This window comes from Phacochoerus africanus, chromosome 1 (genome assembly GCF_016906955.1).
Source record: "Phacochoerus africanus isolate WHEZ1 chromosome 1, ROS_Pafr_v1, whole genome shotgun sequence".
Taxonomy (NCBI): domain Eukaryota; kingdom Metazoa; phylum Chordata; class Mammalia; order Artiodactyla; family Suidae; genus Phacochoerus; species Phacochoerus africanus.
This window is the reverse complement of record NC_062544.1, coordinates 146,317,242-146,337,072: the sequence shown is the minus strand read 5'-3', so window position 1 is coordinate 146,337,072 and position 19,831 is coordinate 146,317,242. Positions and strand designations below refer to the sequence as shown.

The following is a 19,831-nucleotide window of genomic DNA, read 5'->3' as shown; positions in this document are numbered from 1 at the left end:
CAGGTCAGTCTCCCAAAGCAATACAAATTAAAAAAAAAAAATGAACAAATGGAACCTAATCAAAGTTACACGTTTCTGCACAGCAAAGGAAACCATAAAGAAAATGAAAAGAGAATCTACAATCTAGGAGAAAATATTTGCACGTGATGCAACCAATGAGGGCTTAATTTCCAAAACATACAAACAGCTCATACAACTCAACAAGAAAAAAACAACCCAATCAATACACATTCAAAAAAAGTCTGGAAGACTACATACCAAAACATACTAACATTGTTTGTTTGTTTGTTTGTTTTTCCTGACTGAAGGGAGCAGGTCTGACATGGATTTGTTAGTCGTGCCTGCTCAGCACTGCTACTTCCTTTGGACATGACAGCCGTTCTCATTCCGTGTGACTGCGAGTGTGACTACCTATGACAGTACACTTACCCAGAATAGTACCTCATCCTCCTGGAAAAAATTTTGGTGGTAATGGGGTAGGCATCAGAGTCCTTCCCTGTGACTGATAAAAGAAAGTGGGTGCAGCTCCTCTTTCGTTGGGTTCATTTGGAAAGCTGGAGCTGCTTCACACCATGCTTCCTGACAGATAAAGGAGATGACTCTGCATAGGAAAGGAAGCCAAATAGACATGGAGACAAGGAGAGATGAGAGAAAGCAAATCCTACAGCTACTTTGTCTCCAATTCCAGTCTCAGATTCTGACCCATGGTGTTCTTCCATCCATCTTGCCTCAGCTATTATGAGCCATTGGCTCCTCTTTGGTGAAGCTGGTTTAGTTTCGGATTCTATTACCTGACATGTGAAAGAATCCAACCAAAGGCAAGGAGATCTGAGGGAGGGGAATTGCTCCTTAGTACCCTGACCCCAGACAAACCAGGTTCCTTCTCTGAACCTCAGTTTACCCTAAAGTAAAAGTAAAGTCTAGCTGTCATATTTTGAATCCCAGTGGTACTCCAGGCATGTCACATCCATTATCCCACAGAATTCTCAGGAAAATTCTGAGTCAGTCATCAATATTCCATATTCCAAATGAAGAAATTGAGGCTAAGAGAGGTAAAGTGTGACTCAGAAAAGTTAGTCTCTAAAGCCTTTCTAGGAACCTCTTCCTCTCTCATTGTAGAATGGGCACAATAACCTGACCACCCTCGGACACAGTCCTGAGGTTAAGACAGGGAAAAGCCAGTTGAAAATGAGGTTGAGCTAAGCATTGTCCTCTCCCTATCTGCAGCTGTAAAATGCAGGAATTCAAGATTGAGGAGTGGCCATGAGGTGGAGTGGGGGTGTCCCCAGCAACGTGCCTCCTCCGGCTGGCTCCAGTCCAGCTCCACCGCTTCTTTCTGGGAGTTGCTCCCCCAGCCCCTTCTCCCCAAGGAAGGCCTTGCTCAAGAGGACACAGGTCAGGTCTTTTGGCCCCTTGCCCGCCGCCCCAGAGCGGTTTTGGGCTTCCTCTCCCAACCTGGCCCTGAGCCAAAGGCCGCTGGCGCCAGCCCAGTCACGTGGTCCTCTTTGGCCCGCTTCCTCGAGGATCCAGATTTAACTCTCCCCCCTCCCCCTTCCCTCCCCGCCCCAGTCCCTCTGGGCACCACACCCGATCTGGCCCGCAGGTGTAGGGAATTAGAGCATCAGCTCTGCAGGTGTGGAGAATTAGAGCCTTAGCTCTGCCTCAGAGAGGGACCTCAGTTTTCCCGCATGTCAAATGGGGTCCCCACCCTAAGACTGTCTCAATTCTCTTCATCGCCTACCCTTGCCTAGTCCTTTCCGAACGGCCCCAGGCCTCCACTCCTCTCAGTCTCTAGAGCTCTTCCCTGGGCCTAATTCCCAGGGGCAGACAGGGGCAGGGAGAGTAGGACAGCGCCCAACCCTAAGGGAGCTCCCAGAACTGGTCTGAAAGAAACTCCTAGAGACAGGGTGAAAATGGCCAGCTTCCGGCATCAGACAGACTTGTGTTCGAATTCGACTCTGCTTCTGACCAACTGACTTTGAGCGCTTCATCTCTCTGTGCCTCAGTTGTTCCTACTGTGAAACGGGGACCCAGCCTGATGACGAAGGATGGAAGGAACCCAGCGGAGGATCTGACCTGCACGAAGGGCGGCCGCGGTTAACTCCTGACCTCTCGCCCCTTTCCCAGCCCGGGAGCGGAGCCTCACCTCCCAGTCCCCAGTCCCTCCGTCGCAGGCTCCTCCTCCACTGACATCAGAGCCGCAGGCGGGCGGAGGGAGCCAGCCGAGTCCGAACCAAGCCCCAGCGAGAGAGCCGGCGGCGGGGCCAGGCGCGCAGCAGCGGCGGGCGGCGGCCAGCGGCCAGCGGCCAGAACCCAGCACCAGGCACCTCGGGCCTCCCAGCCAGCCCCGCGGTGGGGCAGCCGCAGGTACAACCCCAAAGCCGCGCCGTCCGACCCTGGGCGCAGCCGCTGGATACCCTCCCCCAAGGATGGAAAGGGGAGCCCGGGCGTGCCGGACTCTAGATGGGCAGGGCCGGGCCTCACTCCCCAACCTCTGCCCCAGGCCCAGCAGGTGCCGGTGGGAAACTGAGTGGGTAAAAGAGGAAGGTGGGAAAGGGATGTGTGTGCGTGCGTCTGCCTTCAGCTGGGCCTGAATGTGGAAAGACTGGGCATTTGGAGGTATGGATGTGTTGGGATATGAGAGTGACTTAGCTTTGGCAAGGGGCTTCAGATATGAAGTTGCAGCATGTTGGTGTATAAGGGTATCCGTGCGGATGTCTGGGAGTCAGTGCTTTTGTTGCAGATATGTGTCCAGGTGTTGTGGTGTGCTGGTATCCAGCTCAAAAGGGCAGTAAGTCAGAGTTGGGGGTGTATACAGTTGTGTGCTGACCATGTTTGGAGTTAGGAGTATAAGGATTTGCAGTTGAAGAGCTTCTAGGATAAAGGTATGAATGAATCTGGGATGTCTGGTATACAGGTGAGTGTGTGTGTCTGCCTGTCTGGGTGTCATCAAGGTGTGTATGATGTGTGTTTTGGGGTATGAGAGGGATGTTTGGGTGTGAGGATGTCTGGGAGAGTGTGTGTTTGGATGTGTGTGCTGATGTCTGGGTGTACATGTGTGATCAAGTGTCAGAGTAACTGGGGATGGCGTGTGCTGGAGACAGGTGTTTGGGTTCAGGGGTGTGGGTGGCTTTTGATGTGAAACTGTGAGGTTCATATCTTCCAGGCTTCCAGGTGGGTTTAAAATTGTGCCTCTACAGCTTACCATCAAGTCTCCTTTCCTAGAAGTTTCTGCCCCTTGGGATTGGTGGCCAGGCCCCCTTGGGAACATGTCCCATCCAAAGAGTGGAATCCCACACTAGGGGCTCTAATCAGGGCACCTTCCCCTCATTTTTTCCCATGGAGGAAACAGAGAAGGAAGGGGCCCTCCCTGAGGACACACAGTACACTGAGCTCTGTTTTGGCTTCACTCTCTGTGGACCTGGGATGGGATTGAGAGGCTGTGTTCTCTGGATGGGTCCTAGTCTGGCTGCAGTCCCTTCCTAGGTCTTTGCCTCCAGCAGTCTTTGCTGGGGCCCAGCTAGGGGTGATTGAGCAACTCTGGATCCAGACCCTATCCATCACCAACCTTAGTCTCCCCATTCTTCATCTGATAAATGGGGAGAGAACACTCACCCTCTACTACTGGTTAGAGTCTCCGTGGTGGTGAAGTCTCAGTGGTGAAAAGTATAGGCTGGATCAGGATGAGATGAAGCCAGGAGGGGACAGGTTGGGTGGGACAATTTCTCAGGTTGCTGGGATCCAGATGGGGAGTCAGAAGGGAGAGGGGGTAATAAGAGGCCTGGGGAGCTCCAGCTGTGGCTGCTGTTGCTGTGGTAACAGTGTGGAAGGAGCTATTTAAAAAACGTGGCAGAGATATTGCTGGAAGCCCAGGCTGCCGGAAACCTGATTTCCAAGAGGCCTGGCAGGGAGAAGGGGGAGGGAGAGGAGACACCCCAGCAATTCTGAGGGTGGGGCTGGGACGTCACTGGTTCTGGGACAAGGGGATCCTCCAGGGCAGTGCGTTTCTACAAGCTGCTCTGGGGTCTTCTCTGCACTTCTCCCAGAGATCAGTGTGCCCCTGAGTGTTTCGATTTAGAGAGGGAGAAACTGGGAGGTGAGCTGAATTAATGAATGAATGAGTGACTTTGTTGAATAAAGAATTTTGCTGCCACCCTGAGGGATTTTCCTCTAAGCATAGGGCGTGCTGAATAGGTGTTGTTGAAAGAACAAATGACTGTGAATGAATGTTTGCTGAATGACTTTGTCAAATGAATGATCAAGGAAAGATTCAGTGTGGGCTGAGTGACTGAACAGGAGCGCCCAAGCAAGTTCCCACAAAGATGGGGGCCCCACTGAGTCTTCTCCTTCCATTCTCCTTCCCAGGAGCCCTGGCTGTGGTCGGGGGGCAGTGGGCCATGCCGGGGGCAGTGGAAGGCCCCACCTGGAAGCAGGCGGAGGATATTAGAGACATTTACGACTTCCGTGATGTTCTAGGAACGTGAGTCTCAGGGTGGGAGTGAAGGGCAGCTGTCCCTGAGATGGGAGGTGGGGTTGGGAAGGCCCTTACCCCTGGGCCTGGAGGGCTGAGAGGAGGCTGAGGCCAGGGCGGTGCTTCCTCTGGCCAGTTGATCACTGCTTCCTGTTTCTTGCAGCCCAGGCCCTATGGTAGCATTGCCTGGCCCAGGCTGGCCCTGGCTTTTCACTTCTGGCTGACAGTGGGTGGGAACTGAGGCGGCTCTTGCCAGAGTTCTAGGTTCCTGTGATGAGAATGAAGGAGCCAGTTTTTCAAACTTGCTGCCAAGAACTGGGGGTTCTAACCTAGGTTTTGGAACTGAGGCTGGGCATGGCTGCCCACAATGGTGGGAATCCAGAAATAATTCAAACCTGATCTTTGCCCCTCACATTGATCCCAAACATGTGAGGGAGACAGACCCACGTAAGATGACAACAGGTGTGTGCTCTGCTCCAGCTAAAGTCATGAATGAGGACTTTGTTGAGCCCAGAGAGAGCAGAGACTTCTGTGTGGGGATAAACTTTCTGGAGAAGGGGCCTAAGAGCTGGGGACTGAAAGGATGGGTAGGAGTGTACTTGTCAGAGAAAGAGAAGGTATTCCAGGCAGAAGGAATAGCATAAGCAAAGGCTCAAAGGCATGTTGTGTATGGAAAGAGGTAGAGTCTGGTAAAGCTTATAACAGAGGCTGGGGGAAGAGTAGAAGAAGAGGCTGAGAGGAACACATCATGTAAGGTGTTGAATACCAAGCTATGGAGGCTGGACTTAATCCCACAAGTCATAGGAAGACATTTAAGACTTTCTGGTCACTCTGGCCACAGTATGGCAGATAAATTGGAGAGGGACAATACCAGAAACCAGCAATGAAGGTGTCACAGTCACTAGTTACTTTGATGATTGAGATTTCACCATGAGAGATGCTTTCCTTTGACTTATGACTTATTATCCCAGAGAAAGAAAAATAGTCCTAGAAAGAGTACTCTAGTAAACCTGCCTTAATCAGTAACTTTAGTGCAAATGAGTATATTCCTTTCTAAGAGCCTGTTAGAAAGCATTGCTTTTCAAACTTTAGTGAGCATACACATCACCTAAGGATCTTGTTAAAATTCAAATTCTGGAGTTCCTGTTGTGGCACAGTAGAAACAAATCTGACTAGGAACCATGAGGTTGTGGGTTCAATCCCTGGCCTCGTTCATTGGGTTAAGAATCTGGCGTTGCTGTGGGCTGTGGTGTAGGTCACAGGATGGGTCACCTGTAGCACCAGGAGGGTGAATGAATGATAGAGGGAGACTCATCTCACCTCCTTGGTCTGGAGGTGGTTTTGTAACCCATAGGGTATGGAGGAGAGGCTGGAGGGAAGCGGAGGTTCCTGTTTCCCACCTCGTAAATCCCCTCTCACTGCAGAGGGGCCTTCTCAGAGGTAATCCTGGCAGAAGATAAGAGGACTCAGAAGCTGGTGGCCATCAAATGTATCGCCAAGAAGGCTCTGGAAGGCAAGGAGGGCAGCATGGAGAATGAGATCGCTGTCCTACACAAGTGAGTGGCCCACATCCTGTCCCTGCCCTGGGTTGACCCTACCTCAACCTCTCCCATCCTCCTCCTGCCTTTGCTTTGGGCAAATCATCTAACTTCTCTGAGCCTCAAATTGCTTTTATAAAATGTGGTAATAATCCACACTTGGTAGGGGTGTGGAGTCCTTTATTAGAGGTCCTTTATTTCAAGTGCCTGGCATGACAGCTAACATGACAGATGTGACTGAGATTCTGCTGCTTATTTGAAGTGGTTTAATGTCTAATCAGATCTAAAGGTCAATCCTTGAACATGTCTTGAACCCATGTACTTCAATTGCTATTATCTCTAGACCTACCTCAAGTTCCTGCCACCTATTAAACCACTTAGCAAGTTTATAAATGCCTGTCGGCTGGCCCCTTCCTCAATCAACAACCAAATGTTCTATGAATTGCTCATGCTTATGGAAAACTTGCTGCTCTCACTTGGAAAGCTTATACAGAATCTTCACTTCCAGCCTCCTCCTTAATCTTTCTAAATACCCTGGGCAGGGACATAATTATTCTTTCCACTGTTGAGTTGGGGTGACTGAGGCCCAAAGAGGAAAAGACATGCCCAAGGTCACACAGCAAGTTTGTGGCAGAGCCAAAGCTTCCATCAGACTCAGTTACCATCTTTAGTGCATGTATGGAACATTTACTGTATGTATGCCAGGCACTGTGCCAAGACTCCCACCTTCATTTCCTCACATGATCTTCACCTCAACATTTTGAGGGAAGTACCATCATTGGCTTCATATTATAGATGCTATAGATGCAGAGACTGAGCTCAGAGAGGTTACACTCAATTTATTAGTGATCACCTCCTCTGCACCAGGTGCTAGGGGAACAGTGGTGAGCAAGATAAAAGCTCTTGGTCTCATAGAGATTACGTTGGTGGGGGAAGCTGACAAATACATAAGCCCTGATCAGTATATGATTGTAATAACATTTGTCAATGTGTGGGGAGCTGGGGTACCCCTCACCCCCTTGCCAAGACAAATGTTATTACAATCATACACTGATCAGTGCTATAAGGTGAAGAGACTTGCCCCCAAATGACATGGGGCAGAGGCAGGTTGGGCCCAGGTCTGTCCAATGCCAGAGCCCCGTGTTAACCTCTGTGCTCCCCTGCCTTCCATTACACTAGAATAAATCATGGCACATCAGCTTTTCCCTCTGGGACCCTATCATTGGTCTGTCTTGCCCAGGTGTGTAGGCATGGCTCTTCAAGATGAGGGTGGGAAGAGGGCGAGCTGTGCTCAACCCTGAACCACCACATTTCTCCTTTCAGAATCAAGCACCCCAACATTGTAGCCCTGGATGACATCTATGAGAGTGGGGGACACCTCTACCTCATCATGCAGCTGTGAGCAGCCCTGCTTTTGCCCCTTCATCACACCTCTCCCCGTGCCCCCTCCCTGGCCTCTCTGCCTCCCTGCTGTCTTGGCCACAATGCTCTGTCCCTGATGCAGCGTGTCAGGTGGGGAGCTGTTTGACCGAATTGTGGAAAAAGGCTTCTACACAGAGCGGGATGCCAGCCGCCTCATCTTTCAAGTGCTGGACGCCGTCAAGTACCTGCACGATCTGGGCATTGTACACCGGGACCTCAAGGTGGGGTGTGGGGTACTGGGGTACCCTTCACCCCCTTGCCAAACCTTGGCTTCCCATCTGCAAAATTAACCTTGTAGGGAGTTCCTGTTGTAGCTCAATGGGCTACAGATCCGACTGGTATCCATGAGGACATGTGTTCAGTCCCTGGCCTTGCTCAGTGGGTTAAGGATCTGGGGTTGCCCTGGCTGTGGCATAGGTTGGCAACTGCAGCTCTGATTCGACCCCTAGCCTGGGAACCTCCATATGCCTGGTGCAGCCCTAAAAAAACAAAATAAGAAAAAAAGAAAAATTGACCTTGTAAATCCTAAATTGCCTCTTCCCCATTCCAAATTGGACACCCAAATGGACACAAGGGTGAAGTGTGCTGTTATCCCTATCACATCTTAAGTCTTTTTTTTTTCTTAAATAAAAGTCCCACTTGCTCTTTGTAGAAAAGATGATGAAACAGCAAAACATAAAGAGGAAAGCTGAAGCCCCTGAAACCCTACTTCTCAGAGATGATGATGGGGTTTAAATTTTGTAGTACATCTCATTCCACTCTAGAAAAGCCCTGGGGTGAGATGGACGGCGGTTTGCCACTCTCTAACTGTAGACTCTCAGGCATCAGTTTCCTCATCTGTAAAGTGGGATTACTCAGAGTGGTTTGGCAGGGATGTGATAGGATGAACTGAAATCAATCACAGCACAGGATCCAGCATACAACAGGTGCTCAAAAATTCTTTAGGGCTTCACAATACACACCTACAGTTTGTAGGAAATTCCTTCCCGCATCCCCAAGGCCCTTGTCCTTTCTGGAACTTTTTTTTTTTTTTGGGGGGGAGCTTTTTGCCATTTCTTGGGCCACTCCTGCGGCATATGGAGGTTCCTAGGCTAGGGGTCAAATTGGAGCCACAGCTACCGGCCTACGCCAGAGCCACAGCAACGTGAGATCCAAGCCACGTCTGCAACCTACACCACAGTTCACAGCAATGCTGGATCCTCAACCCACTGAGCAAGGCCAGGGATCGAACCTGCAAACTTATGGTTCCTAGTCGGATTCGTTAACCACTGAGCCATGATGGGAACTTCATTTCTTGTGAGTATGTGTGTGTGTGTGGAACTTTTTTTTTTTTTTAATAGACTTTATTTTTTTTTTTGTCTTTTGTCTTTGTTGTTGTTGTTGTTGTTATTGTTGCTATTTCTTGGGCCGCTCCCTCGGCATATGGAGGTTCCCAGGCTAGGGGTTGAATCGGAGCTGTAGCCACCGGCCTACACCAGAGCCACAGCAACGCTGGATCTGAGCCGCCTCTGCAACCTACACCACAGTTCACGGCAATGCCGGATCGTTAACCCACTGAGCAAGGGCAGGGACCGAACCTGCAACCTCATGGTTCCTAGTCGGATTCGTTAACCACTGCGCCACGACGGGAACTCTTTTTTTTTTTTTATTAGACTTTATTATTATTTTTTTTTGTCTTTTGTCTTTTTTGTTGTTGTTGTTGTTGTTATTGTTGCTATTTCTTGGGCCGCTCCCGCGGCATATGTGTGTGGAACTTTTAACCTTGAGAACTTCCTTGAGTTTCTTGTGCCTCCAAACAAGACGGCAGCTGTGAAGCCACGGTGGCTTTGGGGGGCCTGTTGTTTCTCAGGGGGCAACTGGGGAGGCAGAAGGTTCTGCTGGCCTCTGGCCATCTCCAACTCCCCCTTCTCCACTCTCTCGCCCTCCAAGCCAGAGAATCTGCTGTACTACAGCCTGGATGAAGACTCCAAGATCATGATCTCTGACTTTGGCCTCTCCAAGATGGAGGACCCTGGCAGCGTGCTCTCCACAGCATGCGGGACCCCAGGATATGTGGGTACGGAGGGCCCTAGGCTGGGACTGTGGGTTGGGGAGGAATCAGGAGCTGCAGGGCAGAAGTTTGTCACCACGAGGTTCCCTTCCCTCCACAGCCCCAGAGGTGCTGGCTCAGAAGCCCTACAGCAAGGCAGTGGATTGCTGGTCCATTGGAGTCATTGCCTATATCCTGTGAGTGGGGGCTTGGCTCTTAGGGTGTGGCTCCAGAGTTCTCCTCTCCCCAATTTTGCCCTCTTCTTCCTCTCTGCTATTTCTTTCTTCCAGTTATTAACTGATAACTACTAGTTAATAACTAATATTACTGTACTAAGTAGATACTATGTTTCTGATACTATGCTAAGCACTGGGGACTTAGCAGAGGACAAAGCAAAGTGCCTGCCCTCAGGAAGCAGACATGCTAGTAGGGAAGGGAGACAATAAACAAGGAAATAAATATGTAAAATAATGTCAGGTGGTAAGAAATATTGTGAAGAAAAATCAAGCAAGTCAGGGAGGTCAGGATGGATACTATTTTAGATAAGGAGGATAGCGAGGCCTCTCTGAGGAGGTGGCATTTGAGTGGCATCCTGAATGAAGTGAGGGAGCCAGATTTTAGAGATGCGGGGAGAATAGTTAGTCAGAGGGAACAGCAAGTGCGAAGGTCCTGAGGAAGGACAGCTGGTAGCACGTCAAGGAACAGAAAGCCAGTGTAGATGGACAGGAGTGAGCATGGCAGAGAGGTGGAGATTTCTCCCCTTGTAACAGGCGGAGCTCCTTCCTGTGGGTCCTGTCTGACCCCCAAGACTGCCCCAAAGCTCCATCCTAGAGCCAAAGGGTGCAGTGAAAGTGGAAATGAGAATGAGTTTCTCCCTGCCCAGGCTCTGTGGTTATCCCCCCTTCTATGACGAGAATGATGCCAAACTCTTTGAACAGATTTTGAAGGCCGAGTACGAGTTTGACTCTCCTTACTGGGACGACATCTCTGACTCCGGTATTGGGGGCTTTGCTTTCTTACTCTGGGTCCTACCTGCAGTGCCTTCCTCATTCACTTTGGGGGTCTCCTCAACACCTTCCTTCTGTCAGATTCCCCAGTCGCAGACTAAGAGGTGTCTTCGAGACCATACACCCACCCTGGATGCTTCCCTCTGCTTGGCCCCCAGTCTGAGAAACTGTAGGCATTCATTCATTCAGTTTTCAAACCACAGTATTTTTTAACATACCTTCCCTCACTGACTTCCTAATGCCTAAAACACCACCATGTTCTCATCTGACCTTCTGTGTCTCCAATGAGGAGGCAAAGATGTGAAGCCATTATCAATCATTTACACATCAGTGTGAATACACTGAGTAGAGTCTTTGCTAAGAACAGATTTTTCTTCAGGGAGAAAGCTGGAGGGTTGGGGTGGGTCGGGGCTTAGAGAGAGTATAGATGGGGTGGGGCAGCACATGGACAGATTGAGCTTCAATGCCAGGCCAGACCCCAGGGGGTGGGTTCTATCTTGGGGTTGTTCTTGGGCACCACCATGCTGTCTTTGCTCTTGTTTTGGGGGGTCAGCCAAAGACTTCATCCGACACTTGATGGAGAAGGATCCAGAGAAGAGGTTTACCTGTGACCAGGCCTTGCAGCACCCCTGGTGAGAGTTCCCACAAGTTCCAGGCTGGGGTAGGGTTTGGGGCCCCTAGGCCTGCCCCTGCCTTCACTGACAGCCTTCCGCACACATTCATCCTAGGATTGCAGGAGATACGGCTCTAGATAAGAATATTCACCAGTCAGTGAGCGAGCAGATCAAGAAGAACTTTGCCAAGAGCAAGTGGAAGGTAAGCCTCTGTCCCTAGTCCTGGGTCCCAGGCTCCCCAGGACTCCTCTCCACCTCCATCTAGGTCTCAGCTCATACAGCACCTAGCACCAAGTGGGGCACACGGTAAATTCTCAGGGATGCTCACTAAAGACCCTCATTCATTCATCCTCTGTGACCCTACCCTGTTGCACTGAGGTCCCCGACCTCCAAGTCTAGAGGGAGAACAGTATATAATTCCAAGGAGACATCTAACCCCATGGGGTCCTGCAAGGGGCGTAAAGGTGATAACGGCCTGACAGCGAGTAGGAATTAGCCAAGCACAGCAGAATGTCTGAGGCAGAGGCAATAGGTGTGCAAAGAGCTAGGGGAAGAGAGTGTGGTCATTCGAAGCACTGCAAGTGCTAAGCTTTACTAGACTGCAGGGGCTGGGGGGCAGGAGCTCAGGCTGGACACACAGGTAGGGGCTGGGCTACTCAGGGGCTCAAATGCCACAGTGGAGCACTGACTTGATCCTGAGGATGTTGGGAGCCCAAGGATTTTAAGCAGGAACTTACTCTTTAGAAAGAGCTCTCAGGATGCAGAGACGCACAGAGTGAAGGCTGGGGAGACCCCTTAGGAGGCTGTGGCAGAGATGTAGTCAGAAGACAGTGAGGGATTGACTAGCGGAGTCAACGGGAACAGAGAGCACTGATTGAACCAGGAATCTGGGAGGCAGAATCAACAAGTGATGGTAGAAAGGATATTGGGGGACAGAGGAGATGTCCAGGGCTGGCCCAAGATTTTGGTTGGGGACAAAGTGGATTGTGATACCATCACTAAGATAGAGATCCCAGGAGAAGAAACTTGGTTTGGGGGATAACTTTGGTTTAGGACATGGGGAATTTGAGGGACATCTCAGTGGGGAGGTTGAATAGAGAATGATACACATACACCTGGGCAAGTTACTTTACTGCTGTGTGCTTCAGTTTCCTCATTTGACAATGGTGACAGTATTAAGTCCCCACCTCAAAGACTTTTTTGAAGATTAAATGAACTATACTATGTAAAGTGCTTAGAACAGTACCTGATACATAATGCTATACTGTTTATTATGTGAATATGAATTCATTGTATATAAAAGTCATACATGTCTATATACATTTTTATAAATATGTATGTGTTGCAAATATATAATATGGCTGAATATAATTTAATAAAGCTTTTAGAGGTTTTGAGGGTTTTATGGTCTCAACAAATATTAAAAGAACAGAACTGCTGCAAGAATTCTACCACCAGACTCTGCCCCATGATCTCCCACTCTAACTCAGAAGTCCCTTCACACCCCCCTCTCTCTGCAGCAAGCCTTCAATGCCACGGCTGTGGTGCGGCACATGAGGAAGCTACAGCTGGGCACCAGCCAGGAGGGGCAGGGACAGACGGCCAGCCATGGGGAGCTGCTAACACCAGCAGCTGGGGGTGAGGACCAGGGCCCTGGAAGAGCATGGGCGGGGGGGTCCACAGAGAGACGCCCAGGCTGAAGCAGAGGGTCTGCTCCTACAGCCGGCTGTGTTTTCTTCCTGAGCAGGTTCTGCGGCTGGCTGTTGCTGTCGAGACTGCTGCGTGGAGCCAGGTCCAGAAGTGTCTCCCACACTGCCCCCCCAGCTCTAGGGGCTGGGATCCCCTATGTGGGAGGGCCTGGGGGTGGCCTGCTCCCCCTCCCTCCATAAACTGGGGAGTTACCCTGCCTCACCCCCCTCTGAAACCCTTTGCCTACCATACCTCCACTGCCTTTTCCATACAAATGTTTCTATTTTATTGTTCCTTCTTATAATAAAGGGAAGAAATTAAAACCACAGGTAGCTCTGTCTCCACACACAACCCCCACCCCAACACTGTTGTGCTTGATTTGAGGGTGCCTGGCCCCTGAGATAGTTGCAGGGAATCCCCCTTTCCAACATGAGACTGGATAGGAGAGGTGTCGGGGGAATCCCTCTGTCCAAGGCCCCCATCTAGCCTACCGGGCCTGTGCATCTTTTTCTGCGCTTTGCTGGTGGCTCCTGAGCTCGGTGGGGTTGGCGCAGCTCAGCACTGAACAGCACCTAGGGGTAGGGGCAGGAGCGTGAGTGGGGAGAAGGTACACTGGGGTCGGGCCTGGTGGGGCCGGTGGCACTGTGGGGAGCTAGAAGTGTTCATGGGGGGCAGGGCTGGAGCAATGAGAGTCTAGAGTCAGGGTGGGGGTGGGGGGAGAGTCTTTTAGGGTCACCTGGGGCAGCGGAAGGTGTAAGAGTCCAGTGGGTCAGGGGTGGGGAAGAAGGGGAAGCCTAGGTACACTCACTGCTTGGGCCCAGCCAGCATGAGGTCCCCACAGGCTCCGGAAGAAGTTTCCTAAACCAGAAGAAGTGAGGCAACATTAATTGGCCTCTCTCACTCCCTATCCATGGGGGCGGGGTTTTAGGGAGAGGTGTGGGAAGTTCCCACCACTTTAAGTCACCGCCAACCCTGGCAGCCCTCTCTCTCCTTACCCAGTTCCTTGTTGGCCTGGGGGCTTGGACCCTTGGCCTGGGTGGCAGTGGGGTGCCAGTTGTAGTCACGTTGGGCGATCTGCCACACATGGACATCCACAGGTACAGCCTGGGGCTTGTCTAGGGCCATCAAGCAGATGCAGTCAGCCACCTGTGATGGAAAATGAGTGAGCCACAGAAGAGGAATAGCAGCATCCACTCAGCAACCTACTTCCAGCCCCAAAGCCAGCTGCTTTCTTCTGCACTCTGAAGTTACTATTACTGTACATTCTATTAATAATTTTAAAAACACCTGTGATGAGAGTGCTACTGGGTGAACATCTATGTATGCTAGATTCACATCATAACCTGAAAAGGCTTTTAGCAGACAAGAAAATTGAAGTTCTGAAAGATGAGGTGACTTGGCCAACATTATACCGCTACAAAAATGCAGAACCAAGATTTAATATTGGGCTGGAGTTCAGAGCCTATTAAAAATAATTGTTTAAACAAATATTCTTTTTCTTTTTATGGCTACACCTGCAGCATATGGCGGTTTCCAGGCTAGGGGTCCAACTGGAACTATAACTACAGACCTACACCAGAGCCACGGCAATGCCAGATCTGAGCCACATCTGCGGCTTACAACAGTGCCAGATCCTTAACCCACTGAGTGATCCCAGGGATTGAACCTGCATCTTCATGGATACTAGTTGGGTTCTTAACCCAACTGAGCCACAGTGGGAACTCCAAAGATTCATTTTTAAAGTACAGAGTAGCATAGGAGTTCCTGTCATGGCTCAGTGGTTAATGAATCTGACTAGGAACAATGAAGTTGCAGGTTCAATCTCTGGCCTTGCTCAGTGGGTTAAGGATCTGGCATTGTTGTGAGCTGTGCTGTAGGTCGCAGACTCAGCTCAGATCTTAAGTTGCTGTGGCTGCAGCGTAGGCTGGTGGCTATAGCTCTGATTAGACCCCTAGCCTGGGAACCTCCATATGCCTCAGGAGCGGCCTTAGAAAAGACAAAAAGACCCAAAAAAAAGAGAAAAGTACAGAATAGTATAAAAAAGAAAACAATAAAAGTCAAATAAATTCCCAATTATTCTACTCATAGCTAACCCTGTTGATACTGAACAAAATGTTGTTGTCTTTTTTTCCTTTGGCTGTGCTTGTGGCATGTGGAAGCTCCCAGGCCAAGGATCAAAACCACATTGCAGATGCAACCTGTACCAGAGCTGCGGCAATGCCAGATCCTTAACCCACTGCCACACAGAAACTTCCTAAACAAAGTTTTGTAAGTAGATAAAACTTTTTTTTCTGCCGCACCCAAGGCATACGGAAGTTCCCAGGTCAGGGATTGAATCCGAGCCACAGCTGCAATCTACACCACAGCTGTACAGATGTGCAACACCAGATCCTTAACCCACTGCACCACAGTGGGAACTCTAAGTACATAAAATTTTAAGAGAAGAAAATGAAAAGCAGAAACATCTTATTTGTGTTCTCAAGGTATCCATTATTAAGTTTCCTGTGATTCCTTCTGGAAACGTCTGCATACATATAGCAGAGTATATAAGTACCTGAACAAATGGTTTTTCTATAAATGCATTCAAAGGGCAATGCCTTTTATACCCTTTCTGCCCTCTACATATTCTCTATAAAACATCTGCTTGTATCCTTTCTCCTGGCTCTGCTTTCAGGAGCCATGCCTGTATTCCACTCTCAGGCCTGCCTTTTTTCCTGTTCTGCTGTTCTCTGCATTGATGGTGAGGGCAGCTCCTACCCCCTTGAAGCCTCACCTTGGTGCCTACCCCGGGCAGGGTGCAGAGGGCCTTGTGGGCCTCCTCGTAGGGGGCCAAGCGCAGCTGCTGCATCCAGGGAAGCCCACCCCGTTCTTCCAGGATGGCTCGGGCACTGGCACTCACGTAGCGGGCACGGTACCCCAGGCCCAGCTTCCTGAGCTGAGCCTCCACCTCTGACCCTGTGGGGGTGAGAATGGGGAGGGAAGCAAGCTTAAGGCCTGGATTCTGCCCCTCTACAAATGTTTTCTTTTTTTTTTTTTTTGTCTTTTTGCTATTTCTTGGGCCGCTCCCACGGCATATGGAGGTTCCCAGGCTGGGGGTTGAAATCAGAGCTGTAGTCACCGGCCTACGCCAGAGCCACAGCAACACAGGATCTGAGCCGCGTCTGTGACCTACACCACAGCTCACGGCAACACCGGATCGTTAACCCACTAAGCAAGGGCAGGGACCGAACCCGCAACCCCATGGTTCCTAGTCGGATTCGTTAACCACTGCGCCATGACGGGAACTCCCTACAAATGTTTTCTGAGCACCTACTATGTGCTGTGCACTGGAACAAGGACTGAGACGGAATTGCTGCCCTAAAGAAACTCCCCAGTTGAATTTCTTAACCTTTCCAAAGGGTGTTCACATCCATGATCTAAAATAAGTCATAATAACAGCAACAGCTTCTATCATTAAATGCTAGGTATCATGCATGGGCAAGTGCTTTAGGTACATTATCATGCTTACTTTCCTATGATGACAATACTACTGTTTTTCCCATTTTACCATGGAGAAAATGAGAGCTTAGAAGAGATTAAGTAACTTGTTCAAGAAAGGACGTGGGGAGTTCCCGTCGTGGCGCAGTGGTTAACGAATCCGACTAGGAACCATGAGGTTGCGGGTTCGGTCCCTGCCCTTGCTCAGTGGGTTAACGATCCGGCGTTGCCGTGAGCTGTGGTGTAGGTTGCAGACACGGCTCGGATCCCGCGTTGCTGTGGCTCTGGCGTAGGCCGGTGGCTACAGCTCCGATTCAACCCCTAGCCTGGGAATCTCCATATGCCGCGGGAGCGGCCCAAGAAATAGCAACAACAACAACAACAACAACAAAAGACAAAAAAAAAAAAAGAAAGGACATGGTAGTCATGGGATCTTATACGAAGCCTGGAGCACCAAGCCTGTGCTCTTAACTCATTACACTACCTTACCTCATGACTGCTTTATTCATTCCTCAAACACTTTTGGGTAGAAAATTTTATTTCTATCTGTGTAAGAAGCACAGACTGGTGAGGTGCTGACATTTTAGGCCAGATAGGGAATATGAGGTATAACTGGGGCTGATCAGGCAGGACAGTTCTGGATGAGGGTAGTGTTTGGGAAGGCAGGTAGCTTTGAGATGGGAGATGGGTACCAGGGGAAACCCGAACAGATTTTGGAAGCTGTTGGAGAGCCTGGGGGCAGGGACCCACCTACTCACCAGCTAGGGCCTGCAGACTGGGGAAGCCATGATAGGTGACATCATCAAGCTGGATCAGCCGAGGTCCAAAGGCCTTGCAGAGCCGCTCCACCATGCCAGTGATGCGGGCAATGTTGTTGTTGGAGGAACAGATGAAGGAGAAAAGGCACTCGATGGGGTCTTGTTGCAGGAGCCTAACACCTGGGGACCAGAAAGGCAGGGGGATCAGAAAGCACCTCAGAGTTGGGAGTGGCCTCCTCTCACCCTGAGATCCTAGACACCAAGGCTTGAGGGGCGGGGAATTCCCAAGGGAATGAGGGGACAATGTTCTTAGAGAAAGCAACACCAGAGCTCTCATTTCTCATAGCATCTTGTGAGGGCTGGGTTCTCATTCCATTCCACAGATGAAGAAGCCACAATGTAAGCACTATGAGGGTGGGGATTTGTTTCTGTTTTGTTTACTGCAGGATCCTCAGTCACAGAGCGGATGCTCTGTAAACATTTACAGAACGAATGATGTCACTAACCCTAGATCACACAGCCAAGAACTGGTTCAGTATCCTTGTTACTCTACTATTGTGGTCAGCAGGACAATAATAACAGGAATAATAATTACTATGTGTCAGGCACTATTCCAAGCACTTTACCACCTTATATGTATTAGCTTCCTTAACCCTCATAAAATCCTGAGATAGATATCATCTCCACTTAACAGATGGTGAAATTGAGTAGCCTAACTGAATCACAAGTACTCCAACCCATACCTCTGGCTCTGCACTCACCTTGGAATTTCTGAGCCACCTCTTGAAAGTGGGGGTCCACAGTACTCCAATGACGATACAGTTGAGCAAGGCTGATATCCAGCTGGAAGTACTGTTGCACCACTTTTAGCTCTTCTAGTGTGGGCCTGCCAACCCGGCCCCTATCCCCTCGATACACAGTGCAGTAGAGCTGCTCCTCAGTCTGGGTCAGTGTCCATACACGGTCCGCCAGTACGCCACTCCAGTGTGCAGGGCTCTGCTCCCTCCACCTGAGCCCCCAGGCACATGGGAGGCCTAGCATTCAGTTTCCCATCCTGCACACTTTGGGGCCCTCCCATTCTACAGCTGCTCCATATACAAAACTGATTTACAAAATGCAATTATATCATTTGATCCTCGCAGCTACACTGCACCCGCAGGCTTATTATCTCCACTTCATAAATGAGGTAACAGGGTCACCACCCGTGCCTCAGTCTCCCCTTTGTACTCTGAAGTTTCTTCCATCTCCCCGAATGATTCCCTTTTTTTTTTTTTTTTTTTCCCTTTTGTCTTATTAAGGTCGCGGCGACATATGGAGGTTCCCAGGCCAGGGGTCCAATTGGAGCAGCCAGCCTACGCCACAGCCACGCCACAGCAACGCCAGATCCAAGCCGCGTCTGAGACCTACACCACAGCTCACGGCAACGCCGGATCCTTAACCCACTGAGCGAGGCCAGGGAATCGAACCTGCAACCTCATGGTTCCTAGTTGGTTTCGTTTCCGCTGCGCCTCGACGGGAACTCCAAACCCCCAGTGATTCTTTACGTCCCAGGTCTGCAGTGCTTAGGAGCCAAGAGCCAGGGTGACTTACCGGAAGGATTGCCCAGAAGCCAGAACCAGGTCCAGGCGCAGCTCAGAGCGTGGGCAGGGGATGGAGGCCCATAGAGCTGGGACAGAGGCTAGGGTGCGATGCCCCATGCTACGGGGCAGAACGGAGAGAGGGCTAATCTTTCCACTTCAGGCTCTGCCCCATGATGGCCCTGCCCACTCCATAGCAGCTCTACTTACCACCAAAAGACCACGCCCCTCAAGGCCTCCCCACCAAATCCTGACCTCTAAATTGATTTAAAGCCCCGCTAGTTTCATTTAAATTCCTTCACTCCCCTCAGGCCCGGCCCCTTGCTGGCCACCAAAGCTCCGCCCCTCCCATTCTGTCCTATCTCCTGCCTCTACCCTCCCGCGCATCCTCCTTACATGTCCTCCCCTTGCCCTCCACAGCCTCTGGGCGCGCACCATGGGTCCTCAAGCGGCTGAGACTTTGGGAAGCGCGCGCAGACGCGCTCTTCCGGTTTCTTAAGGGGCGGACCTCGCTAGCGCCGGAAGTAGGGCTCAAGCCCGGCTAATTGGATCCAGAGGTAGCCAGTCGGCGGAGAGCTAAGAGGGGCCAATGAAAATCGGGCGTGGCGTCGGGTGGGTGGGCTTTGCAGCGCCGCAGCGGTTGGCGCGCGCTGGGCTAGCTGCCCACTCCGGGTTTTTTCTCTGGGCTTGTGCTCGCTCCGCACGCCCGCTGGTTCCGTCCCGACGCCCCGCGGCCCGGTCGCAGAGAGCGCCCTCAGGCCCTAGTCCTCACTGTCCATTCTCCTCAGAGCCCTGGGACTCCTCAGGGTCTTCCTGCCCTCAGAATCAGGTCCTATCCCCTGCCGTCCAAAGATAGCTTTTCTCACCGAGCCTCTCCCCTCCTCAGTCCGCCTCCCATGAAGCCCCCTTCACCGAGAATCGCGCCAGAATGCAGCTCCGGCTCCGCTGAGCCTCTGAGTGTCTCCACAGCGCCTGGTCCGGAGGATCTGCCTTTGCGCCCGCCGGCTGAGCTGCTTCCCTCGGAGACCTTGTCGCTGAGCATTGACGCTGCAGCCTCAGACCTCCTCACGGGCTTCCTCGTGAGAGATCTGACAACTCTGTCTCAGGACGCAGCTGCTTCTTCCTGCAGATGCAGCCAGCCTGGGGCCTCCTCGGGGACTGGGCCAGGCGGCCCATAGAGGCCACAGGACCACCAAGTGTGTGGTCCCGAGGCAGCCCAGATGCCAGCGCCTTGGGCTGGCCCAGGAAG

The 19,831-nt window shown here is 50.9% G+C and overlaps 2 protein-coding genes across 5 annotated transcripts; one reads left to right on the top strand and one right to left on the bottom strand.

Moving 5' to 3' along the window:
• Positions 1-1,589: 1,589 nt before the first annotated feature.
• Positions 1,590-13,096, top strand: CAMK1 (calcium/calmodulin dependent protein kinase I). The gene is made up of 12 exons (XM_047780238.1): positions 1,590-2,367; positions 4,366-4,480; positions 5,896-6,027; positions 7,333-7,407; positions 7,514-7,652; positions 9,361-9,487; positions 9,582-9,657; positions 10,344-10,456; positions 11,021-11,099; positions 11,196-11,283; positions 12,602-12,719; positions 12,829-13,096. Exons 2-12 carry the CDS (start codon positions 4,398-4,400, stop codon positions 12,909-12,911), a joined length of 1,113 nt encoding a protein of 370 aa, XP_047636194.1. The 5' UTR covers positions 1,590-2,367; positions 4,366-4,397; the 3' UTR covers positions 12,912-13,096.
• Positions 12,196-19,620, bottom strand: OGG1 (8-oxoguanine DNA glycosylase). Of its 4 annotated transcripts, none has more exons than XM_047780268.1 (8): positions 19,495-19,620; positions 18,596-18,703; positions 17,767-18,014; positions 17,006-17,185; positions 15,544-15,725; positions 13,766-13,916; positions 13,579-13,628; positions 12,196-13,342 (listed from the first exon to the last, which is right to left on the bottom strand). In XM_047780268.1, exons 2-8 carry the CDS (start codon positions 18,700-18,702, stop codon positions 13,253-13,255), a joined length of 1,008 nt encoding a protein of 335 aa, XP_047636224.1. In that variant the 5' UTR covers position 18,703; positions 19,495-19,620; the 3' UTR covers positions 12,196-13,252. The 4 variants fall into 4 exon arrangements, with proteins under 4 accessions (XP_047636224.1, XP_047636217.1, XP_047636208.1 ...); XM_047780261.1 differs by lacking the exon at positions 19,495-19,620 and adding an exon at positions 19,018-19,468; XM_047780252.1 differs by lacking the exon at positions 19,495-19,620 and adding an exon at positions 18,979-19,467.
• Positions 19,621-19,831: the final 211 nt, after the last annotated feature.

What these genes read in the sequence shown, in the direction of transcription:
- OGG1 (XM_047780268.1), bottom strand. Translation starts at nt 18,702, where the DNA reads ATGGGGCATCGCACCCTAGCCTCTGTCCCAGCTCTATGGGCCTCCATC. An exon ending in CAGTCTGCAGGCCCTAGCTG is followed by an intron (nt 15,726 to 17,005) that starts GTGAGTAGGTGG and finishes TCACCCCCACAG; the next exon opens with GGTCAGAGGTGGAGGCTCAG. An exon ending in ATGCTGGCTGGGCCCAAGCA is followed by an intron (nt 13,343 to 13,578) that starts GTGAGTGTACCT and finishes CCCTACCCCTAG; the next exon opens with GTGCTGTTCAGTGCTGAGCT.
- CAMK1 (XM_047780238.1), top strand. Translation starts at nt 4,398, where the DNA reads ATGCCGGGGGCAGTGGAAGGCCCCACCTGGAAGCAGGCGGAGGATATT. An exon ending in GAGATCGCTGTCCTACACAA is followed by an intron (nt 6,028 to 7,332) that starts GTGAGTGGCCCA and finishes TTCTCCTTTCAG; the next exon opens with AATCAAGCACCCCAACATTG. An exon ending in CTCTACCTCATCATGCAGCT is followed by an intron (nt 7,408 to 7,513) that starts GTGAGCAGCCCT and finishes TCCCTGATGCAG; the next exon opens with CGTGTCAGGTGGGGAGCTGT.